A 26,382-nucleotide genomic window follows, 5' to 3' on the forward strand; every position below is an offset into this window, starting at 1 on the left:
GCACAAATAACAGTTACAATTTTTTACCCTTTCAAACAAAGATGCATACAACTATTACCCTAAGACTATAACTGACAGTAAGGCCAGCAGAAAATACCATAAAAATAAATATGACAAGGCACTCCTACAGTACATTCCCTGTTTTAACCTTGTAATTCTGCATTCATTTCCTATCCAATTATTATGAAGACAAGCATTTACGACTACTAAATGATTCAGTGATACGAAAATTGAAAAATAACTATCTACAGATATAATCCAGAGACTGAATCCATTACTACTACTCTCATTCATCGACAAAATAAGACCATCATTGTTGCCATGTAGTCAGAAGTTTAATTCTCTAATGAATGAATCAACAGAAGATACATTTTTCATTCCAAATATACAAGTTTGAATCCAGGATGAAAAATTAAATTGAATTAATTGTATCTTACATCCTTCACACTTGCACAATGTGCGAGCATCCCTTGTTTAAATTTAGGTTATTCTGTATAGAACTGGGTTGCTCGATGATTGCTTGTTATTAATACATTTGTGGATGAATCATTCAAGGTATACATTTGAAGTGACATTGCGAAATGGGACCCATGGGGGTCAAACAGCAGAATTGCAATATTTCATCACATTAAAATGTGCCATTTTCAAACAAATTGTCAGTACATATTGGAATGCACTTTTGATGGAAACAAAAGAGGTTTCATGAGAAAGATATAGATATTCTAGACTAATCTCAAAATAAGGCATGATTAATTAAAGGGAAAAAAAAAAGATATTGAGGGAGGCTCAAATCCCTTGTCATGGCACAACATGTGGTGGCAACACCAACTAGAGCATAGAGAAGACGAGGGCCCTCAATCCAAATAATCATAGACTTGTGGCTTTCTACAAATAATAATGCAAATTGGTCATGAATTCGTCATCTATGTGTAGTGAACAGATGAGGGATTGATACTTGTATAATATGCCCATGCCCTCTGGCGCTTTGAATTTATCTGGACCAGAAAATTAATTCACGTTCTATTCATGCCCCTTTCTATTCATTGAAAATTTTATTTTTCTCTCCCTCTTTCTCTTTCTTGCTTTCTCTCTTTCCCTGTCTCTCTTTCTCCATTCCAATCTCTCATTTCTCATTCATCTTGTCTGTCTCTTCGTTTATCATTTCTCTATCTCTCTCTCTCTGCTTCCTTCTTTCTTTATCTTCTCTCCTTTTCTGCCTGTCTGACCATCTCTAACCCTTTTTCTTCTTTCTTTCTTTTCCATTCACTAATTTTCATTTCTTTTTTTATATATATCTTCCAGTTTATTTCCTTCTTTCCCCTCTCTCTTTCATTTTTCCCTCCCTCCCTTCCCTTTCACTCCCTCCCTTCCCTTTCCCCTTCTCTCCTTCAATCTACCTCTTTTCTTCTTCCCCTTCACTCACTCACCCTTTCTTTCTCTCCCTCTCTTTTTCTCCATCCATCTTCTACCTCTTCTGTCACATTACAATCATCACTCTGTCCCCCCCCCCTTTACCTACTCCATCACTATCCACCCCTCCCCCTTCTAGCTCTCTATCCCTCTCCCTCTATTCCTCCATCCTTTTTTTTTGTGGGCACTGTGATTAGAATATGAATGCTTTCAGGGTCACCATCACCACAAATCTCACAATACATGTTGATTAGTACCATTTTTCTTTGAATGAAACTTGACAGGAGTCCTGTAGATTGATCCATTTATCATATCAATTTCTAACCAAGGATATCTCATCAACTACTGTACCAATTACTGCTAGTATTTCCTGTATTTAATTTGTTCCCTCCCAATATGTGGTATACATGATTACTAACATGCTTATGACAATTGGGTCTTCTCATTCTTTCAAGTCATGTGATCTGTAATAGCCAACACCAATTGATCATCGCATATCATCCAGCATCAAATTTAAAAAAAAACAGTGCAAGCAAAAAATATTGCTTTGATAAGATGGCGAATGAATAAGTGTAAGTGTACACAGATACAACGGCCGATGTGTTTTTTGTATAATGTCAACTAAAACTGAATAATGTTTCATGTCACCTTGTAAATAAAAACAATAATAAAGCAAAATATACTACCAATTTAATGATTCATGTTGTTTTCTTATTCTCTAATTGTATCACAATTTGAAAGATTGACCAGCCCATATTCAGATGAAGCAAAACCTTGGGAAATCTTCCATGCTTTGTGATGAGCATTTGCTGAAAGCCTCCCTGTAGCATTAATTTCTTAATGTTTTGTTACATATTGTTTTATTTTGTTTTACTTTTGTTCAAAGCATTGCCTTTGTGAAGGACCTGTCTCATATTTATCCTTTTGAACAATGAATTTCTTTTATTACTATCAGCCACAACTTTAAACCAAAGTTAAAATCAAGTTCACAATACAGGCTATTGAACTTTTAGGATAAAATTCCCTTTCAAGTTGAAATCCCTTTTTTTCAAATTACATTTAGATTCTAACAAAAAGAGGTGATCCTTTATTGCTGGAAAAAATGTGATTGTATACTTACTCCTCTGGGGTATTAGAAGTGCTGCTGTAGCTGGATCTTTTGAGGATAATTGTTGAGGAATTTTACCATCTTTATTTGGCAAGTCTGTTTGGGCATCTTTTAGTAAAAAAATAACAAAAATACTTTTTAGACTAGAAACTATAAAGATGAGAGAATCTTTAAATACATCTTAAATAAAAAGGAAAATGGAATATATAAAAACAAAAGACATAATACAAAATCAAAGTTAAAAAGACCGGAGTTGGCTAATTCAGCCCCCCCCCCCCCCAATAAAAGATCTTAAATATTACATTATTACTTTAAAAAGATCATTCGTGAATTATTTTTAGTTAAATACAAGATAGAATGGAGGTCCAGGGAACGTATAAAAACATCAAATTTTGTGAAAGGTGTTAGAACAAGAAAACTCATGAAACCCGATTACCTCACTTTCTCAAATTAAAATTGTAAAAACTTTACAAGATGTCCATGTGTATATCCTACTATTCAATTTTTATCTGAAATTTTATCCAAGTGTCCATTTGAAATAATGATTAACTGCTTGCAAAGATTGCTTTAAGTTTAAGATATTACATGTTTCTATGTATTTTTACCATTTTCCAAGAGTATTTGTACTGCTCCCTTATGACCTTTCCATGCTGCTGCATGTAACGCTGTATCACCAATCTTATTCTATGAAGACATAGTGAGAAAAACATTCATGATGATGTTGATGAATATCATTATCGGATATTATAATATATATTGGATAAAAGTTGGGGTAATCAAAGTAACATTCAGAAACATTGTATTAAGTGCTATATAAATGTTGCATTATTATTATCATAATCATCATGATCATTAGTAGCAGTAGAAGTAGTATTATAGTTCATATGAAAGGCTGTAATGATCTTACATTAATATGGCTTGAGATGTTCATGAAGTGAATTATAAATTGATAGAAACGGGGGTCACATAACAAAGTGGTTGATTATTTTATGGAATTGCCTTACAGATTTGATAAAAGAATACAGTATCTAGTCACATTTTGAGATGAACAATAAATTGGTTGTTTTACAAAACATCACAAAAATACAAAGGATTGTTTTATTCTGAGAAGGGTGGTTATATTGTTGTTTTGTTTTTTTGCATTATAGCTTGGTATATATCAAGTGGTTTTCTTTATCAAATGATAAAAATAATAACATTTGTAGGGCATTTCATATGGATGAACAAGAGTGTCGCTAGTGCGAGCACATAAATGCCTGCCTGTAACGTGGAAAATGGAGCCATTGGTCAAGCAAGAAAAGTGCAAGGTGACGACTTGACCTCTGACCTCTTGACCTAAAAATCAATAGGCTTCCTGGGATCCATGCTAGTATCATACAAACCAAATTATATAAGCCTAGATTAAGTTAAACTAAAGTTATCACGTTTTCAAAGACTTCAGAAGGGAAAGATGAAAACATGTCACTGTGACCTTGACCTTTGGACCTCGAAATCAATAGGCTTCCTTGGATCCATGCTAGTATCATACACACCAAGTTATAGAAGCATAGGTTAAGTCAAACTGAAGTTATCGCGTTTACAAGAAAAAGTTAATGGACAGACAGACGAACGGACACTGAGTGTGATACCATAATACGTCCCATCTAGGTCAGGCGTATAAAAAAGGCTGAGTTTTTAAGTAAGAATTCAAACACTTCCACAGAGGAAGCAATTTGGCCTGTTGCACTTCATTGGATTCCTGCTAGATATTACAAACTATTGTAAGATGTAACTTCTTTACCAAAAGATGGCGCTAATACATAAATCCACCTAGACCTTTCCATCAATTTGACCAGCCTGACATCAGTATGATTACATTATGAAAATATCACAAATTTATTCCTAAAATTATAAAGACTGCCTTTTTATAATTTATGATTATGTATGCAAAAATAATCTTTAAATAATAAATCTTAAATGTTCAAATACCAAATAAAACTCACTTTGATTCACTGCATTTTAATCATCATTTTTCAGACATAAGATGCAGCAAAATAAATGCATTTTACTCACTAATAATTGAAAAAATGTATTTAGTTTAACAATGTAAATTTAGATACTGTTGTCACATGTGTTTTGCCCGGGGGGGGGGGCCACTTCCATTGACGAGTGGATACCATGCGCGACCATGGGGTCTCGAAAAGCACCCTAAACACGTATTTTTCATATTCTGAAAATGCACCCCTTAACAAGTATTGGCGTCTGAAACCCTACCCTTATCAAGTATTTGAAACAAAACGATACTCTTGGCAAGTATTCCCTGAAATGAACCCCTAAACAAGTACAGCGATATTTTATTGTTATGTCACGGGTCCGTCGGTCGTCGGTTTTAATTACCTTTATACACATGCACCATTTGGTTTAAGTAGGCCTACGGCTCCACCTTCCACACCTCGCGCAAATCGGACCCTAAACATGTAGTGTTGGGGCAAAAAGGACATCCTTTATAAAACATTTTAATTTTGTTTTATCATCCCCGAAAATTTGACCCTAAACACGTAACTTTCATAGTGAAATAGATACCCTTTTTCATTATTTTTGTGTTTTTGACACCCTTATCACGTTATGTACGTAACGTGCCCTATCTTGAAAAAGACATCCTTTTTACGTGTTTTTTTGGTCGCGCATGGTATCCACTCGTCAATGTAAGTGGCCCCCCGGGATGTTTTGCCATTGACTTGCGGTGTGACTGAACAATTGATTGTAACTTCTATTTTACAAGCCCCATGCCTAATAGCATCCATTTTGTGCATTTCACTCTTTATTTGTGAGTGCTGCATAATCACCATGTACAAACCAATCTAATATTCTTTACACATGGTGGCATTTGTTCCTTTTGTACAGTGCGTAACATAATAAAGATAATCTGAGTTTAGGTAGCTAATATGATAAAGTCATTGAAATAAACATTAACTATAACTTGAAAAACAACTCTTCCTCTTTTTATTGATTTATCTTACTTTATATATACCACTGATATAATGCATGACTGAATATCCAAATCAATATGAAAACATTGGTCCAGGTTCCACTTTTTCAAAGTTTCGACAATGGGTGAGGATAGAAAGGAAAATGATTTTATTGACAAATAAATCACTCAGCTGAGGTGTATAAAGTGAAAATGTCATCTTAGCCATATTGACCAAACTTTGACCAAAAAATATGAATACATACTAGATGCATTTAACATCAATAGTGAAACCATGAGTGGTGGATGAGGTACAAGTAGGATATTAATAAAATGTGAGGAATTTCTGTCACATTATGGTAAATATAAAATGTAATATTCAATGAGCTCTAAATATTAAAGGGGAATCCAGCCTTGGCCATAAAATGTTGTGTTGGGAAGGAGAAAAATAAATTAAACAGAATGGTGAAAGTTTGAAAAAAATTGGACAAGCAATAAGAAAGTTATAGCTTCTTTATAATTGAGATCACTAATACTATGTAGATTTCAAATTGGCAACTGGGTAAGTAAATTATGACAAGGTGCAAGGACAACTTTCCCATAGGCCATGTACTTTATTATCAGGGATTTGTGGTTTTCTCCTAAGTACTCATTCCCCTGGGGCAATAATCTAAATATAACCCAGGTAGTATATTGTTTTATGTCCTCATGAAAGAAAAGTATAATTTGAAATAAAACTTTTGGGGAAAATGACATTTTAGCCATAATATGTATTGGAGTACATGGAAGAGTAGTCCTTGCCTTACATCAATATGATCCCATATGCGGCCAATTTGAAGTCTCCATGGGTATAGTGATTACCAATATTTACAAATTTTAAAAATTCATAATTTTCTTGTTGTTTGTCCAATATTGTTCAAACTTTCACCTATCAACTTGTTTGATTTTTCCTTTCCTTACAAAAACAAGTTTCTATTTGGGTTGGATTCCCCTTTAAATTACACTCTTTGCACTGTAGTGACCTCTTTATAGTGATCTCATACTGAACATTGTAAATACATAAGGCCTGTAAATTTTTGAAGCTTTGCTTTTAATAACTCAGACCATGTTTCTAAGTCTGTGCTAATATTATGGAAAGCTGAATATGTCAAAGGTTTATTCACAATTTTTTTTTCTCTTTCCTCATGCTCTAATGATGAAGAGAACAATATCAAATGAGTCAAATGAGCTAAATAAATTGAACTAATACTGTTAGAGATTAGAATCACATTTGGTTTTCCGTACTTAAACCACAACTTTAGACCGGAGTCTAAATCACACACGAGTTAAAGAATACAGGCAAATGAAAACCAACCTGTGCGTTGATTTGACAGTTTGGTATTGCTAGTAATGCCCTCATGCAATCTATGTGACCACCATGCGCTGCCCAGTAGAGAGGTGTAGCTCCAGCCTTATCAAGACTATTCACCGATACCTGATCAAGAAAACAATAAAGATGAAAATGGTTGGGGGAATACAAAAACAAATACTGGGTGTACAACTGTAGTCCAAGTTACTTGGGAAAGTCATGAATTGGTGCAGAGGTTAGAGATTCAAAACCCTGGTCATGTCTTTCAGATGGTTGGTCCCTGAGGTAAATAATCATATCTGATTGAAACACGTCAGACCTAAAGATGTTCAAAGAAGGGAGTTGCTGCTTCCCTGTTTGGCATTCAACGATTCAAGGGATAGAGCCTCGTCGATCTGGCGCTGCACAGCGGCTGCCGGGCCCACGATCAATTGGGAAAAATGAAGTTTCGGATATCAATTTTCTTATTTCTATCTCAAACAATAAAAATCAGATATCATTTTTTTCAATTGTTTTTAATAATGCTCTGAACAACAAGTTTATAGTCCTAACAACCTTTTTTACAGATAAATTTTTGCATATCAGTTCTACAAAATATATTCAAAATGGTGATGCAAGGCCATAATAATTGTTCCCTGAGGTACATGTTAAAAGTTAACAGTCAACAATTTTTAAAACAAATTGCTTTTAAATATAAACTAAATCAAACAACTTGCAAGTCCACAAGCATTTTTTTTTCAGGAGGGGGGGGGGGGCAACCACTTTTTATTGACAAGGCCTGTTCAATCCATATTTTGTATGATAATGTACATGTAGGATAAATATTACAAACAGATTTTTTTCATGGAGGCTATTTCATAAAACAAAACTAGCTGAAATGGGATACACATTTACTTTATTAATTTAGTTTACGACAAGGTATTGTGTTCTCTATCTAACCATTAAAATACAAACATTATACCTCTTGAATATCAAGTGGCCATTATTGCTTACGGGTGATTTTCAGAGCATTACAAGTAACTGGGAAGTAGATCTTGTAGTAGGCTATACCTTCATGTACATAAAGACGAGGGGCCCCATTTCATTAAACTTGTTATAGCAACAAAATATTTCCAATAACAGTTTAAAGCTACGGAAATCATTCAGTTTTATTGGCTGATACCAAATTTGTTATTGATATTGTGCATTTACTATAATATCAAGTCTTAATGAAGCGGGACCCAGAACAAGAGTTTCAATCTTAGTTTAAATTTGTCATTTAGTCATTCTGTCACTTAAAACTGATGTATCATTTTGGTTGTTATTATGGTTTGTTTAGTGCAGTGCATGGTTAGTTTTGTAAGATGATTAAGAAAAACCCTAAAAGAAAGCTATGAAATCTATTCCTGTCATATTGCACAAAAATGCAGAATAAACCAATACCAAGAACATCATAAATTCAAATACAAACATGTAGTTAATGCTGATGTGGGGAAGAATTAAATTCCACTGATTTAAAGAAGGAAATATAACTGAACACTATGATAGACGATAAAAGAAAAGGTTTACTTCAATGTTTCTAAGAATAAAGTTAGGTAAAATTGATTGATGAAATATCACATATATAGGGAAAAAAATATGAAAATTGTTATCATTGTAACAATGCTCAACAGCTTAATCAAAATCAAGGAGTTCATGAAAATGACCAATGGATGGTCAAGATACCAAACTACTTTCCAATGGGGCCCGGTCACACCTAATGCACAGAATCTTTTGGAACTCTTGATTTTGATTTACATACACACGGCGACTTTAGTATTCTGCATAAACCTGGTGGATGCTTCATAAATCTGTTTGTAAGTTCGAGCAACTTTACAAAGGACTGGTGATCCTTTCTTGTAATAAATGTTATTCAACAAATGTTCATTGGTGATGAGTTATCTTGCTAGAAAGGATCAAAAGACGTTCTTATGGTCGCTCGCAACCTACGAACAGCTTTATGAAACACCCACCAAATAGCATTTTACAATATGAAACCAAGTTAAGTATTTTATTTACAAGGGCTAGTGGTTCATCTTTGGTTCCATTCTTTTTCTAATTCAACCCATTACAAATTTATGAGGGATTTTTAAAAAATAATAAAGAGAACCAAATGTATTATTCTACAGTTCTCATTTCCATTATCTAGAAATTGTATTTATGACAACAAAAGAGTAAGGCATAACACTTGGATACTCTAATGCCGCCTTACCTTATTTGCGATGCATTCTTGAAGGAAGGCTAGATTGCCTCGTTTGGCTGCTTCGTGGAGGGGGTAATCTACAGACTCCATGCTTTCTTCAACTAAAGGTTTATTTAAAGCAGGGGAAATAAACAGGAAAATAAACCAAAGTGAACAGAAATGTGCTTTACTTTCAGGCTGGGATTATAAAATTTTGTTTGTAACCAATACAGCAATAAATGGAGTTATAATAGGAATGTACACCAAGAATATAAGCTCAAAGATAGTAGATAATAAAAGGATTTAAGCAAACCCCCATTTTTCTTTCTTCTCAGCAAGCATGAACCTCCCCTTCCTCCTGAAAATGTTTGTATTTGTCAAAGATCGCAATGACCCCCTCCCCCATTCCTTCCACCATACAACAACTTTGAAGCTGCTATGCTAATGTATCAGCAGTTTGCAATCTAAAGGCATCATTTGCACCTTTACATTCCACCTAATTTCCTCTACAGGCATGGAACTACTGTAAGAGAAATTCAGCCAGTGCTAGGTCAGGAAAGGTTCACCATATCTACATGCTGGACCAATAAGGGACTGTTTTTCCTCATGCTTGCTAAATTACTCTGAAAAGATTATTCAAAGGGGGGTTCATTCCGAAACACATGCTGTATCAATAAAATTACTCCATACACATTAACAATATCTTGGATGAGGAGCAGCACTAGGGCATTTTAATAGCAAGGTGCTGGACTAGGGTATGGGATAAGCTAACCTACAGATGACCACCACACACCTTACGACTGGTCTATGATCCCATTTATTGAACAAATCGCATTTTGCTTATTTTCTGAAAATATGAATGAAAAGTATCATTTTATTTGAGGTTAAATTAACTTAAAGAATACTAATAACAATTTGGGATGATTGCAAGCCATTTTTTTTTTGGTAAAGAGCAAATAAGTTTCAAATAATAGTCAATCGTACGATTGCTATGACATCATTACACTAGATATTAAATTCGCTTTTATTCTAATAAGGATGATAGGACAGTCACAGATTTGAACATACATAGGTATTCGTATGATGATTTAAAACATTACACAGTAAGATATTCCATGTCTCAATAATAGCATCAAATTTTATTACGTTTCATTCCAAAATCGGGTCGCAGACCAATCGTAAGGTATGCGGTGGCCTTTTAGAGTATTTTTATGCAAATCATTGAAATAGTGTAGATAGTTAATGCAAAAGATCAGTCTCTTTTCCATCCCCTTTCTTTCTTCATTTCCCCTTCTTTTCTTTCTCTTCTTGTTTTTTTAACACTTTAATAGAAACCCATAGAGACATAGAGACAATCACTCCCTCCTAGATTAAAAAATTAAATAGTATGGAAAATATTATTTGATCTGTGAACTTAATCTATTGTCAAGTAATGTTGATATTGTCTGGATTTAGACTCTAGTCTAAAGGCCATTGTACGCCTTACAACTGGTCTGAGCCAATTTTTTTGTGAGAATATAGAGCCATGAAACATTTAACTGTGCAAAGTTCTAAATCAGCATATGAATATTTATGTTCAAATTCATGAATATGCATGCTACCCTCCTTATGAGAATAATTCAAGCGAATTAAATAGCGACTCCTAAAGACATCATAAGAATCGTATAATTGGCTAGGGCTTGAAACCAATTCAGGCATACTCCAAAATAAAGGCTTGCAATTATTAAAACAAGTGGAATGCCTCTGGCCGTCTCACCTGCATCACGCGATTCAATATAGCAGCAGTGCTGATTTTGAAAACTACTATAACTCGCAATAGATGTTCAGTGATACTTGGTTACTCTTATTTCCACGTTTTATGAACTAGACCAATACACTTATAGAGATATGATGGCAATTCAACAAATACCCCCAACGTGGCCAAAGTTCTTTGACCTTACATGACCTTTGACCTTGATCATGTGACCTGAAACTCGCACAGGATGTTCAGTGATACTTGATTACTATTATGTCCAAGTTTTATGAACTAGACCAACACACTTTCAAATTTATGGCTGTAATTCAACAAATACCCCAATTTGGCCAAAGTTCATTGACCCTAAATGACCTTTGACCTTGATCATGTGACCTGAAACTTGCACAGGATGTTCAGTAATACTTGATTACTATTATGTCCAAGTTTCATGAATCAGATCCATAAACTTTCAAAGTTATGATGGTAATTCAACAGATACCCCCAATTCGGCCAAAGTTCATTGACCCTAAATGACCTTTGACCTTGGTCATGTGACGTGAAACTCATGCAGGATATTCAGTGATACTTGATTAACCTTATGTATAAGTTTCATGAACTAGGTCCATATATTTTCTAAGTTATGATGACATTTCAAAAACTTAACCTTAGGTTAAGATTTTGATGTTGATTCCCCCAACATGGTCTAAGTTCATTGACCCTAAATGACCTTTGACCTTGGTCATGTGACATGAAACTCAGGCAGGATGTTCAGTAATACTTGATTAACCTTATGGCCAATTTTCATGAACTAGGTCCATATACTTTCTAAGTTATGCTGTCATTTCAAAAACTTAACCTCAGGTTAAGATTTGGTGTTGACGCCGCCGCCGCCGTCGCCGCCGCCGTCGGAAAAGCGGCGCCTATAGTCTCACTCTGCTATGCAGGTGAGACAAAAATGATATTAGTATCCTCACAGTTAATATGAATCTCAAATTAAAATATTTCTATTCATTCACATCAAAAGAAAATAAGCAAAAAAGGATTTGTTCCAAAATCGGATCGTAGCCCAGTTGTAAGGTGTGCGGTGGCCTTAAAACAGAAAAAAAAAGATCAATACAGGTTTCCTATTGAACCATACCATAGTTTCCAGGAATAAGACCTTGTTTGTTTCCACATCTTCCTTTCCACCAACCATCATTTGTCTGCAAACAGCAAGAAAAATATTGAAAAAAAATATAAGGTCAGTATTAGTGTTGAACTGTATTTCAAGGGAATAGTGGATACTTCAGCGGAGGCTTCATCTGACTGACAATGCAACATTTTGATCACATAGTCAGGGTGGTATTCCGAGATCCATTTTATACCAGATAAAATAACAAAAATTATCTTCGTTAAAAGCAGTGAGATAAATTACCCTTAAAATCTCTCTGAATTGGTATTCTGAGAACCATTTCATCTACATTTTACTTCTGTATTAGACACGGTGGCGTAACTACGGGGGGGCATGGGGGGGGGCACGTGCCCCCCCCCCCCAATCGGCTGACCCCCCCAAAAAAAAAAAAAAACGGGGAAAAGGAGAAAAAGAGGGAGAAAGGAAGAGAAACGAAGTGGGAAAGAAGACATTATTGTTCATTATAATGTTATATTATATCATAATTATGTTATGTTATATTACATAAGAAACATTTTTTTTCATAACTTTATGAAACATAATTTGCTCAGGGCCTATGTCTTCATTGTTCCTGGTGCTCGCATTGTCTGTTTACCGAGATATATAATCCTGTTATACCAAAACCTCCCGTTTTCAGGTCAATATACACCAAACTGCCAAATATATTTCCTCGCACTTCGAGTTATTGTTTTATGTACAATAGTATGCTTCTTTTTCATGACTACTTAAAGTGATTGCCCCATTTTAAGGTCTTGATATAAAACATTTCCTGTCCGTGCTTACGTTCGCAGTAGTGGATTGGTGAAATATGTCTGCTCTCCATGGATTCCTTGAATCAGTCCTTAAATGTCCCTCTTTCTAATCTGAATATCAAAAATTTTCAGCTCGCGCTTCGCGCTTGCATCATTTGGTTAGTGAACTACGTATGGTCTTCGTGAATTTCTACAAACAAGCCTTAAAATGCCCCTCTTCAGGTCTGAATTTCCTAAATTTTCAGCTCGCGCTTCGCGCTCGCAAGATTTGATTAGTGAGATGGGTATGTTAATCATGATTACAAGTGCTTTATGAGCATGTTCAGATGTAATTCTAACAAAATCAGCGAGCGCTTATTGACACTCGCATTAGATGACTATGGTGAGATGTGTATACTCTTAATGGATTCCTAAAATATAGTCCTTAAAATCTTCCTGTTTGGGGGTCAATATTTACAAAAATTTCAGCTCGCGCTTCACGCTCGCATTATTTAGCGAGCAGGTACATATCATGATTACAAAAGATTGATTATAATGTCCCTTTTTAGGTCTAAATATCAAAAATTTTAAGCTCGCGCTTCGCGCTTGCATTGACCAGTGAGAGACATATCCGTTTAATGGCACTGTCCTTAAAATGTCTCTATTAGGTATACCTGGCAACTGGGCGCGCTTCACGCGCTAACTTAGTGACTCAAAATTTTTGCTGGTGCCCCCCCCCCCCAATGCCGTGACCCACGGTACGCCACTGATTAGACACACCTATTTACAAAGCAATATCCAATGAGAAAGGCTGTTTTATAGCACTCTTGGCCCCATCTTACAAAGAGTTGCGATTGATCTGATCAACCACAAAGTAAAGATGGCCAGCAACATCAACATCTAAAATGCAAGTTTGTTCAAAACATTTTCTAGATATGATGTATAGTCATGCATTCATCATTCTCTTTAAAGGACAAGTCCACCCCAACAAAAACTTGATTTGAATAAAAAGAGAAAAATTCAACAAGCATAACACTGAAAATTTCATCAAAATCAGAGGTAAAATAAGAAAGTTATTACCCTTTTAAGTTTCGCTTCATTTCACAAAACAGTTATATGCACATCTCGGTCGGTATGCAAATGAGGTAACCGATGACATCACTCACTCACTATTTCTTTTGTATTTTATTATATGAAATATGAAATATTTTGATTTTATCGTCATTGTCATGTGAAAAGAAGTTTCATTCCTGTGCTTCAGGCAAGGAGGTCCTAATCATCAAATTCGTAAATATTGAAATATTGTATAATTCAAACAATAAAAAACAAAAGAAATAGTGAGTGAATGACAACATCGACTCTCTCATTTGGATGTAACTGGCTCGTTCATATAACTATTTTGTTAAAAATAAGCGAAGCTTTGAAATGTCATAACTTTCTTATTTTACATCCGATTTTGATGAAATTTTCAGCATTGTGCTTGTCTGATTTTTCTCTATTGATTCAAATCAACATTTTTCAGAGGTGGACTTGACCTTTAAAATTCAGTGTGATTCTCTTTTTTTATAAGTAAGAGATGTCTTGAAGAAAAAAAAATGATGCTGTGGATGGATTTCCATACAGTTGTGATTGATTGAATCAATTGTAACTCTATGTAATTGTAACCTCATTCAACCAGTGAAAATCCTTTCCGCCAGGAGGTGAGGCAAAGGACTGAGATCGTGCCAACTCCTAAAATTCAAATTGACAACAGTATCAAGAAAATAAAATTCCACTTGCAAATATTTTTTCTTTTACAATGTTTAATAATGATCATCATTCAGATTATCAAGAAATAAATGGATTTTCAACTTTTTTTCATAGAACGTAGATATATGTCAAGGCTCCACACTAACTTTTTTTTCTTGGTGGCCCGAATGGTCCACCAAAATTTCACATTCTTAGTGGCCCACAAGGCAAATTTGGTGGCCCTAAAACAATAGAAAATATTACAATTTATCAAAACTTTGGTAGTCCAACTGGACCACCAAGCGTGGGCTTTTGCAGAATTTTGGTGGCCCTACTCTCATTTTTGGTTGCCCCAGACCACAGCTAATGTCAAGCCCTGTGTATGTGTAGGAGAAACTGTTAGTTATAATTCCCTGGTAATATGTGTACATGTATAGTTTGTCACATAGTTGAATTTGTGATTAACATTAATTTTATTTACAAATATAGAGCTCTCTGAAATCACTGGCCCACATAAATTTATAGTCCATGTATATTATTTTGCTTTCATCCACATAGATTTATTTTCTGGGTTTACTTCCCCTTTATAAACAACACAATGAACAGTGGACATTACATGTATATCCTGGACTACATATGGATGGATGACACAATGTAAGCTATTGACAAGATAGAAGGAAGAGGTAGGTGACACATGGAGAGGAAATGATATGTCTTGCAAAACAGACTTTGTCATACAGTTACACCAAGACAGACACAGAGAGAGGAGAGAGAATGAGAGAAGAGGAAAGAGAGAAAGAATCAGAGAGTCAGTCAAACAGACAGAATGTGGAAACAATATATTCAACAATATGTATCAATTCATAACAAAACATATACATGTAGGCCTAGAGTGTAACTATTTATCTACATGGACAATAGATCAGCCTCATTAATTAAATCAGTTTGACAAGAATGATAGGCAATCAAACCATTGATTATTCCAAATTATTGTTGTTTCAGTTTTATAATTTACTCTTGCTTATAAATCTCTCGCCAAATCGAGTGAGCAACTGAATAAGTGGTAACTTGTTTTTTGAGTCTGGAATTTACACAAGTAACTCCTTTTAACTCTAAAACTTAAATTTCGAACTGAGAAAAGTATTTAATTCATTGCAAGTCAACATGAAGTACATGGTAATCGGTATGGCACAAAAATATTTACAAGACCTTGTCATGCCTTACACACCAGCTCGCAGCCTGAGATCATCACACCAGCGTCTTCTTTTAGAAGACTCGCAAAACACAAGTAGCCTATATGGTGAGCGAGCTTTCTCTGCCTCAGCACCTTCTCTTTGGAATAATTTGCCATTGAATTTAAGAATTTTTTTATATCATTGCTAGAGACTTTCAAATCTAAACTGAAGTCTTATCTTTTCTAACAGTATTAGTTCTTGGTACTTTGACACTCATCCAAACTTTCTCATTCTTTTTTTTTTCTTGTGCGTCTTGAGTTAGAATATTCTAGAATCTAGATAGAAAATGCCTATAACATGTTTTAACCATGATTTCCTTGAGTTGTTTGTACCTTTTCAATTGTGTTTTATGGCTTTAGAACCAGTATAACGATGAGGGTTTTACTCAATATTTTCAATGTAATAAATTGTTACGTTTTAATTTTTTTCTAATTTCATTTGTTATACATGTATTTTGGTAAAAAAATCACACTAAAATATAGGCCATGCATGACTGCGTGGTAACAATTCACGTCACAATCGCCTAACAAGGATTACTTCACTAAGTTCGTGAATAACTGACATCTGATCTGGGGCCCATTTTATAAAGAGATACAAAGTTTCTGTTGTAACATTGCCATTATGGCAACTACCATGGCAACAGGGCTCAGCAGCCAATCAAAATCAAGGTTGCCTTGGTAGTTGCCATAATGGCAAAGTTACAACAGTTGTAACTCTTTATGAAATGGGCCCCAGAAGTAGTAAAAAGCAGTCATACAAATTGTTCTGAATAATAGCTTAAATTGCACTATGAAGCTGTAGGTAATAATAGTAATATTGACTGGCTCTTCTTTCAGGAAACATAAAATATATTGCCCTCGTCTAAACACTCAGGCCCACATGATTCTGTTGCAGGCAACATATTTGATGTTCCCCTCGAGAACAGTCAATATTATATAATTATTGCAAATTTGTTATTATTATAATAAGCTTTATAAAACTGGGTGCCAGATTTTTAGTTTATTACCTGATTAAGGAAACATCCAGTGAGGTGGATATTCAATGAGACATTACAACTTTGAATTTTGTCAAGCTCAAGCTTAGCTTCCATAATAAAGTAGAAAACAATATGAGTATTTTCAATATAATTTTTTTTTTTAAATACCGGTTCTAAAACTGGCGAGTGGTGTGATCTGGACAACCCTCAATTTTCAAAATAATCATGTGTATCATGCATGCTTAAGGATGTCACACACAATATTTAAATAAGCTTTCATATTGTACTGTAAAAAAAACAAACCGACACTGATTGATCTAAGGCTAATTGTATACTAGACAACAAATACCATTTTAATCGAAATTTGAATTGGAATAGAAACCAATCCTTGCATTTAAGGACTTGAGCTGCAAATCATGGCTGCAATTAATATGTACATGTAGAGCAAGTTTGAACAAAGAATATATTTCAAACTATGGTACTGGAAATGATTACTGTAAATAGCTGTATTTCGATTGAGAGCTAGAATACAGTTCACAAGAAGTCCATACAGTTTAAAATACGAAGTACTTCCTCTTAGTCTAACACCAAGGGGGCCAGACTAGTTGGAAAGGTATTAATATCCATATCCATGGATTTACATGTATGTATGGAATTCCCTTCCTCTAAGTTTGAAATCCCAGACTTCAGTGACCACCTTCAAGGGCAACCTGAAAACATACAGGTCTGTTTAATAGTACTTTTTGATAGACATTGCCTTATTGTTCAGACATGTATTCCATGTGAATAGCTTTTGTTGTTGATCTGCTCTGAAGCGCATTGAGCATCTAATCAAGATGGAAAAAGCACTATAAAAATCTCATACTGTCATTATTATTATAACAATATTCATTTTCAATATCCATCGAACAAAAAAACAATATGGAGGTGCGATAGCTCAGTCGGTAGAGCGGGGGACTCGTATTCCGGTGACCCGGGTTCGATTCCCACTTGGTGCGCTAGTGCCCTTTAGTAAGGCATTAATCCTCAGTACCAGGTCCTTCGGAGGGGACCTTAAGCCGTCGGTCCTCTGGTTGCTTGCTTACAAGCATTCATGCTTTCTTAGCAATCAGGTAAAAAAATCACCACCAATCAATAATCAAGTCATGAGGAAGAAATCAATAAAAAGGTATTAATTTTTCAAGATTGTGACCACATACATGTATGTTACAAATTTGGGAATGTTATCATTTACTATTATTATTATTATTTGGTTGGTGTCACCTGTGCCTGGGAGGCGAAAAGCAAACTGAATCACTATGACCCGCAGGTCTCTCCTCCCGATATAACTGATTGGGAGGGAGTGCAGGTGGACCACTACACCAGGGTTTCCCCCTACTCTTATACAAATAGTGGAGTGGGTTCTTAACATGCAAAGGTGGTGACTCTCCTCTACACGGGCCTCCATTTAACGTCCTATCTGAGGGACGGAGTGTTTTCCATTGTAACATAGCCTGCATAGATGGGAGAGACATTTACACACAACTCACTGGCTTCAGTCATCCGACCGGGGTGGACTCGAACCCATGATCTTTGGTTCAATGGGCAGACGCGTTACCAACTGAGCCAACATTGCTCTCTATATAGCCGCTTAATACTAAATCGATGTGCCAATTATTTGTGAGAATTAATGCAAAGTTCACTGTGACATGCACTCTTTGAACATGAATTCACATATTCATCTTAAAAGGTGACTTGCAGGCACTTTTCATCACTTTCCACTGCTGTTTTTATGATTGCTTTCAATCTTGCAGAAGACAAATATACCTGAAATGTTTCTTAATTTATAAAAATATCATAAAAATATACCAAAAAAGTTGGCTTGTGAGAGCCTTTATCTCTTTAGAGAGCCTTTTATCAAATCTACTACCTTCATGATTAACCTTACAAGCTATGAAAATGTGTATTGAAAGTATGGAATCTTATATCTTTTTTTTTATTTATTCATGATATTTTTATGTTAACTTAAAGGGATGGTCAGGACTGAAAATATTTATATCTTAATACATAGAGTAGAATTCACTGAGCATAATGCCGAAAATTTCATCAAAATCGGAGAACAAATAATAAAGTTATTGAAGTTTAAGGTTTAGCAATATTTTGTGAAAACAGTCGTCATGAATATTCATTAGGTGGGCTGATGATGTCACATCCCCACTTTCCGGTTTGTTACGTTGTTACATAAAATCATAATATTTTCATTATTTCATACTTGTGTGAATAATATGTCTCCCTTATAAGTTATAATGAAATAAGTTGCAGCAATTTCTAATGCACTAAGGCTGCGTTTATGCGACCTCAAGCCAGAATCATGATTTGAATCATGATTCAAAACACAAACACGAATCACAATACCACAGAATCAGCGTTCAGACGACCTTCATTTTAAAGCTGTTTTTCCTCGGATTCGGACCGATCCAGTGCGCATCACAGTGCGCAGTTTGACAGAGGAAGTTAGGTCAACTTTTTTCGCACGTGTTTTGGCTCTCGAAAAATCAATCCTGTACCTTCCGAATTCAGTCTATTATACCACAATTTGTTTACTTATTATTCTTCTTGTCGGTTTATCGAAAATTGTGTTCGGATGTAAATTTTAGCGTAGATCCAATTTCATATTGACACTTGTTAACTAAACAACAATTGATATTATTGTCTGTTCAGTTAGTTCATTTACTAGTTCACTTGAAGTTGAAGACATGACAAAAAAAAAGATGTAAAGAAGTGGACGATGCGATGCCCAACACAGAATGCATGCATATCATATTATTTATATATACACTGAGCATAGCGCGTCTTGAGCTTGGCAAGAGTCAAACCTAAGGTAGCCCGACACAATGACGTCATAGAATCATGATTGTAATCACGATATCGTTTATTCGAACATTTCCGTACGTGATTCTGCAGAAACGTCTTTCCAAACGCCCCTTTTTTCGTGTTTCATGTTTGTGATTCTAATCATGATTATATTCAATTTTGACTAAACGCAATCGTGATTCTGCAGAATCATGATTTGAATCATGATTCAGATCATGATTCTAGGGTAAAAAAGTGGCGGATAAACGCACCCTAAATCAGTTGTCAATTCAATATTTCTAGTTCTTGGAGGAGAAAAATTGAATAAACCTAATTTCATATAATAAAATACAAAAGAACAAGTGGGGATGTGACATCATCAGCCCACCTAATGAATATTCATGACGACTGTTTTCACAAAATATTGCTTGCTAAACTTTAAAATTCAATTGATAACTTTGTTATTTGTTATCCGATTTTGATGAAATTTTCAGGGGTGTGAGTGGTCACAAATAAAAAGATCTGAAAAAAGCTGAAGAGTGTTGAAAAAGTCTGAAATAGAAAAAGCTCCCATACTTTTTGTACAGAGGAAGGCCAAAAATAAGCTGAAATTAAGCTGAAAATCAAAACAAAAAAATCTGAAATCAGATAAAAATCTGAACTCTCACACCCCTGAATTTTCAGCATTTTTCTGAGTAAATTCTACTCTATTTATTAAGCAATACATACATGTACTTTCAGCCTGGACCATCCCTTTAAAGGATTCTGGAATGTTGCCTCATAAGAATAATATCTTGTCACTTAACAACCATTTCAAATAAATAAATATATACATAAGTAAATAAATAAAATACTGACTTGTGTAATTCATATTTGTGTTTGCAGTAGACAAGGTTAAATGTAAATAAATACTTTGATTACCATTACTCACCATTTCAGTCACATAGAGTAGGTCACCTTCATCAAATGTTAATTCATCCCTCTGGAAATATAAGAGAAAATTGATGGAATGAAAATATGGAAATTACACAACAAAAACATAGGCCTACACTCGATATTCTATCGATATGTTTTTTAAACAAATTGAAACAAAATAATAGGTACCTTATAATGTTGAATGATATCACAAATAAGTCAAGTCTACATATTAGAAAACAACGTTATCTAGAGAGAAAGGAACTGTTAATTTGTTTTAATAATATTTTGATAAATATTATTTGGAATTAGACTTGTATAAAGACAATATGCACATTCTTCAAATTAAGTCAATGTGCACATTTTTTACAAGTACAATGTACATATGTCTAAGTAATTAAAAGTTGAACAGTGTTGAAGCCTTTAATTTGGAGGGCTAGAAGGGACTTCTGATAAAAATTTGAAGATCAATCTATTAATAGGCGTACTATAATAGGACTTATAATATCACTCCAATATCACTTCCTATCTTAAAAGTGGTTTAGAACTGTTATATCAACTCACTGAATTTGGCTAATCTAGTGGCCTCTACTCTAGAGTCAACATGATTCAACAATATAGGCTTCACAAATTTAGAATTTTGATTATCACCAACTTCAAATCAATAAATGGCAGTACAGTGTCAAAAGCAAATGATCAGACAATAAACAAAGATTTTGCACAAGAAGTAGAGAGCATATATCTCAAGAAATGTCTCTCTCCAGGAACTTGATAAAACATAATGTATGGGTTCGTAGGTTGTATGGCTGTTGCCTGAAATGTCAACACTCAAACTGTTTTATTCTTGATTGAGTTTTTAAGAAAGTATAAACCTCAATAATGATAGATGATTATTCTTAAAATAATTCACTAACAGCAAATTGTAGTCATTGTGGATAAAGCTTCCACATATTCTTTTCAGACCACCAAAAAAAATAAAACTTCTCCAAAAAGGTCAAGCGCACAAATGTTTCTACTACATGTGTGGGTATGTGGAGTACTTAATGCATTGGCATGGCCCCATTTTATGGGCCCGTATTCTGAACTCGGGTTGAAATTAAACCATGGTTTGAAGTTTTAGTTTAACTACGGAGAACCAATTGGTGCACAAACCTCTATTAGTACATGTTCAATTTATTAACTCTTCTGACACTCAAATCATTAATAAATGTCACAGAATGATAACTGAAATATTTTCCTCATTTTGAAAGGAAAGGGAAACAAAGTAGAAGGTTTAAGAAATATACATTATAAGCAGAATTTTTTTTGTTTTTGGCTCCCCATAATTTTAGCACAGAGTTAGACCATGGTCTACACTGTACGTGAAACACGACTTTAGAATACGGGCCTTTGAGTACTTTTCCTCGGCCTCAAAGGTAATGCGTACGAGCTTGGGTCACGGAATTGCACGTGTGTGTGCAAGCTCCATCAAACTTATCGATATCGATGATTAAGTTATGTATTGTATTTCATGTTTAATTCATTTACATGTATTTTTTAATATTGAATAAAATAATCAAATGTAGTGAAAAAGTGTATCAAGTGAAAAAGTTATCCCAAATCATTCGGTACCATTTTCTGTAGTATTTCTTCATGCTAGGACACACTGGACATGCTGAATAAAGAGAGTGCCAGGATTGACTTATGCCTAATTTCTTTGAGTATCAAACAATTGACCATTCTCCCATTGTACCTTTTTTATATTGAGAGGCTGTATAATCATAATGTTCTTTACCTAGATTCAAACAAATTTGAATAAATTCAAATACATTGTATGTAGGCTATATCACTGAATTTGTAATTTATGCAAACAATATGTAAATGTATGTTGCAAGTCATACCACAATATACATAAATGCCTCACTCCCCCCCCCCCCCCCCCCCATTCTGTGATTCACTAAGTTTCAATGTTACATGGTTAGGTTAATGGGATATTGTATGACATGAAGTATGTACACTGCACTTACTTGCTGGGCTGTGTAGGCATAGAGTGATCTGAAAACTTTCACTTGACCTGAAATGCAAAGAGAAATTGTAAACAAAGAATATGTCAAAAGAATTTCAGCCGTATGATTTCAGCGGTGTTTCAACTGTCTTACATGACATCCAAACCCCTCACCAATATGACACTGCACAATTCATAATGCTGCTTTCTATTCCAATAAGGAATTAAAAAATTAGATTTTGAAAATCATTTTGTCAACCTGGAATGGTCATATTGAATGTTTTCAAGTACTATCAGCCAGCTCTATGGAATTGACTGGGGAGAGATTGCAAGCATTTTATATGTGATATGTAATTTTTCATTAGAAGAAAAATAGAACAAATCTGTTATATAATAAAAGATGTTTTAATTGAATGTAAGTAAAATTTACATCAAGGAGTGTCTTGATTGGAAATGTCATATTGATTATGCCTGTTCTAAAATATCCTGTAGTACTGCTGTCTTGTGTTTAAGTTAAAAAATATTCTCCCAACAAACAAATTGATTAAAATATTTAATTCATAAATCCTCTCCCATTTAAATTATTGCAATGTCATTTGAGGAAATACCTACAAATACAGAAACACGTAGCCCTGTTAATTACAAACAGCATTATTTATCCTCAACTTGGTATGTCACTGTTTTTTAAAACTGAAAATCATAGAACTGCAACTTACTTGAAAAAGATTAAAACACTGTTATTCATGTTCAAATTTCACAAAAACCTTTTACTGCACGTTTTTACATGTTCAAAACATATTCTACAGTTCATAATTACCCAACTCGTCAAAGCAAAAACTTGCACATTCCTCTTTGTCATTCAACATTGCTCTATGATTTTTATCTTTTGTTGGGATACATGAATAGAACAGTCAACATTGCAATATAAGATCTAGTACTAAATTAGTAGTTTTAAGTACAACAAGAAATATGTATTTAAAGTAATTTTTTATATGGCTGAGTAGGTTATTCATTTCTTTCATCTTCTTTTATCGCTCTCTATCATATTCTATTTCCTCTATGATCACAAGCTGTGTATGTGTTCAATGGATCGATAAACGCATGTGATAGGGAGGTGTGTAGAGTCTATACATGAGTATTTTTATGTAGGGCATAGTTTATAAGCAGTTTTTCTTCTTTTCGGTCCTAACCATTTATAAATTGTTATTTATGTATGGTATCTATTCATTCTTACACGCATCATGTTCATGTACTTTGTTGATTTTAAATGGTCAAATAAACAAAATGCCATGAAAATGAAATAGGTCTCACCTTGTATTTTGAGTTTTTCTCCCAAATGTATCTGACATGCCATGCCCAATCTCAATTGACATTACAATGAGAATATCATGCAGAAATTTCTACACTTGTACTTAGAATTAAAATTTTATAAAGATCTACAGTAGGTCGATTTCAAGGCTTGACATTAGCCGTTTCCCGGTTGGCCTTACCTCAGGCAACCAAATTTGAAAAATGCTAAATTTTGGTGCTTGAATCGGGCAACCAATCAATTTTAAAATAGCACAACTTTTCTCCCGATTTTGCACATAATTTATCAACTTTCTACAGTTCAAATTGCAAGCCAGATCGTCACATGCCTTTTTCTTTGATTCACAAACAAAAATTTTGCATACAGTCTTGTTATGACAGTACCGCTCTAGCATAGATATATTCAGCTGCGGCAGTGCTTAAAGCCAATCGCAGCTAGCTAGCAGCCTATGCACTCAGGGAGCTGCGATACGAAATCTTGCTGCTAAAAAATCTTTCACAGAACTTTGAAAATCTAAGTAAAAGTCATATTTTACACCAATATAGTCCATATTGCTATTAAAAATCTGGTGTACCCTGATCATTTGCAAGCATAAAAGGAGGAATTGTCACCTCTCTTTTGACTATAAAAAAAGATTAAGTATCAAATGAATCAATACACACAAATACACATAGGTGAGTACATCACAGACCCACCTGTGTTGATACGTGGTTTCTTTTGAAGCTCTGTCTTTTCCAGCCAAAAATAAGCAGATAATTTCTTTCTTTATTGTTTATAAATGATTTCTTAAACCACTCTTGAGAAAGTAAATACTTTGGGAAGGCATTTCATTGGTATGGAATGTGGATTTTTCTGACATTTTGGCAGAAATGTTATTTTTATTGAGTGAAATAAATAATAAATTGAAATTGAAGTCCTTCGACAAACCTAACCAGGAGGCCTCTAGAGAGTAAAAATCATGTACTAACGTATGCTTACTCTCAACGAAGCAAGGCCAGGGATTCGATTGCATTAATCTACCAGTAGAGGCGCACGGCCAATATTGGAGACTGTCTCCAATGTGGGAGATTATCTCCAATATCAGAGACTTTTGTAAAGAATTTGGGTATCCAATTTCAGAGACAGTCTCCAGTTTTGGAGACCAATTTCCTTTGTTTACATTTGCTGCAAAAGGATTACCTTGGCGGCAAATAAAAATGTGATAAGCGGATTCCTCATGAAAAATTACCCCTTTTCACTGTCTACTTTAAAAATTCACCGTCTACTTTTGTTTTGATAAGGATTTTTGTTGTAAATCACACACAAAACAAATGGGCTTCTGACCTCAGTGAGACAAAATTTTGGGTGGAAAAAATCATGCTTTTGTTGGTGTTGTTTCTTTTGTCCTTTTGCAAAGCAAGTCTCCAATTTGGGAGATTGTCTCCCCTATTGGAGTTAGTCTCCCATATTGGCCGTGCGCCTCTACTGTCTACAGTACACGCACCGCCAAAACACCTCAAACTTTTGCCCCCAAAATTTCTACTTTCCTTCTAAAAAGTAAAAGGTCTAGCCCTAAAATAAATCATGTACTGGGGACTACTGGTACATGGGATACAACTTCATTTCCGACATTTCTACGATATCAACTTCATTTTTAAACAAGAATTCAATTTAAAAAAAGAGAAAAAATTAACACCGTGTTAATTACGTCGCCATCTTGATTTGTCTTTCGGTTTCGCTTTTCGACAGCACGCAATTCGCACATTTTCATCGCGCGATTAGCGTGCTGTCGCCAAGCGAAAGACATTGAAATCAACATCGACAAAAATCTATTGCGTAAACACAGTTGTCATGTTCATAGTGCGAGGTTTAACGTTAGTGCACCAGCCTTGCCTCCTCGATCACGTGCATCAAGAGAAGCCAGCACCGCGCCGTAGGCCTGGCTACGGGTACGTACTGTACCGTACCCCCGGCGAGTTTCCGGGGCTGCAACGCCTTCATATCGCATCATTCAGCTCAGCGTAACTTATGTAAAACTACCTCCACAATTACTTCTTTAGCATTGTAATATTACCTGGCTTAGGCTGGGGTCTTGGAGGTGCAGGTCTAGCAGGTGTCGTCATAATGGTTACAATTTTAATTTCTCTCTAAATAGAAGGAATACACAAAATATATTCCTATTCCAAGATGTAAACAAACACGGAAGTGAATATTGAAAAAATTATACTACTATACGGTATCGTTAACGTTAAAAAAAAAAAAAAATAGGGACAACAGGGCGAGTCGAAGTGGCTTTTCGCCAGCCGATTCTTCACGGGTCTGGGGCTATGGCAGGCGCGGATCCACGGGGGGGGGGGGGCCGAGGGGGCCTTGGCCCCCCTCCCCCCCCCCCCCCCTTGGCAAAAAAAAAGAAGAGGGAAAGAAAGAGAAAAAAGAGGGGAAGAGGGGAAGGAAAAGAAGAAAGGAAGAAGGGGAAGAAGGGAAGAAAAAAGAGAGAGGAAAAGGAGGGAAAGAAAAGAGGAAAGGGGAGAGGGGGAAAGGAAAAGGAGAAAAAAGAGAGAGGAAGGAGGAAAGAAGAGAAGAGAGAGAAAGGGGAAAAGAGAGAGGAAGAGGGGGAAGGAAGAAGAGGAGAAAAAAAGAGGAAGAGCAGGAAAGAAAATGATGTTTGAACCAAAAGGGCGCCGAAATGATGTTTGAAGGAATGTCAAAATGATGTTCGAATTGGGGGCCGAATTGATGTTCGAACGGGGGGGGGCGAATTGATGTTCGACATT

General features: G+C 35.1%; 1 protein-coding gene across 1 annotated transcript; it reads right to left on the reverse strand.

Moving 5' to 3' along the window:
- Nucleotides 1-25,849, reverse strand: LOC129260729 (osteoclast-stimulating factor 1-like). Its single transcript, XM_054898681.2, has 8 exons — nucleotides 25,683-25,849; nucleotides 22,343-22,389; nucleotides 20,353-20,403; nucleotides 11,887-11,950; nucleotides 9,044-9,135; nucleotides 6,820-6,939; nucleotides 3,124-3,202; nucleotides 1-2,626 (listed from the first exon to the last, which is right to left on the reverse strand). The coding sequence occupies exons 1-8, from the start codon at nucleotides 25,729-25,731 to the stop codon at nucleotides 2,409-2,411; spliced, it is 720 nt and encodes a 239-aa protein (XP_054754656.2). The 5' UTR covers nucleotides 25,732-25,849; the 3' UTR covers nucleotides 1-2,408.
- Between the last annotated feature and the right edge of the window lie 533 nt (nucleotides 25,850-26,382).

This window comes from Lytechinus pictus, unplaced genomic scaffold (genome assembly GCF_037042905.1).
Source record: "Lytechinus pictus isolate F3 Inbred unplaced genomic scaffold, Lp3.0 scaffold_19, whole genome shotgun sequence".
In the NCBI taxonomy this organism is placed as follows: domain Eukaryota; kingdom Metazoa; phylum Echinodermata; class Echinoidea; order Temnopleuroida; family Toxopneustidae; genus Lytechinus; species Lytechinus pictus.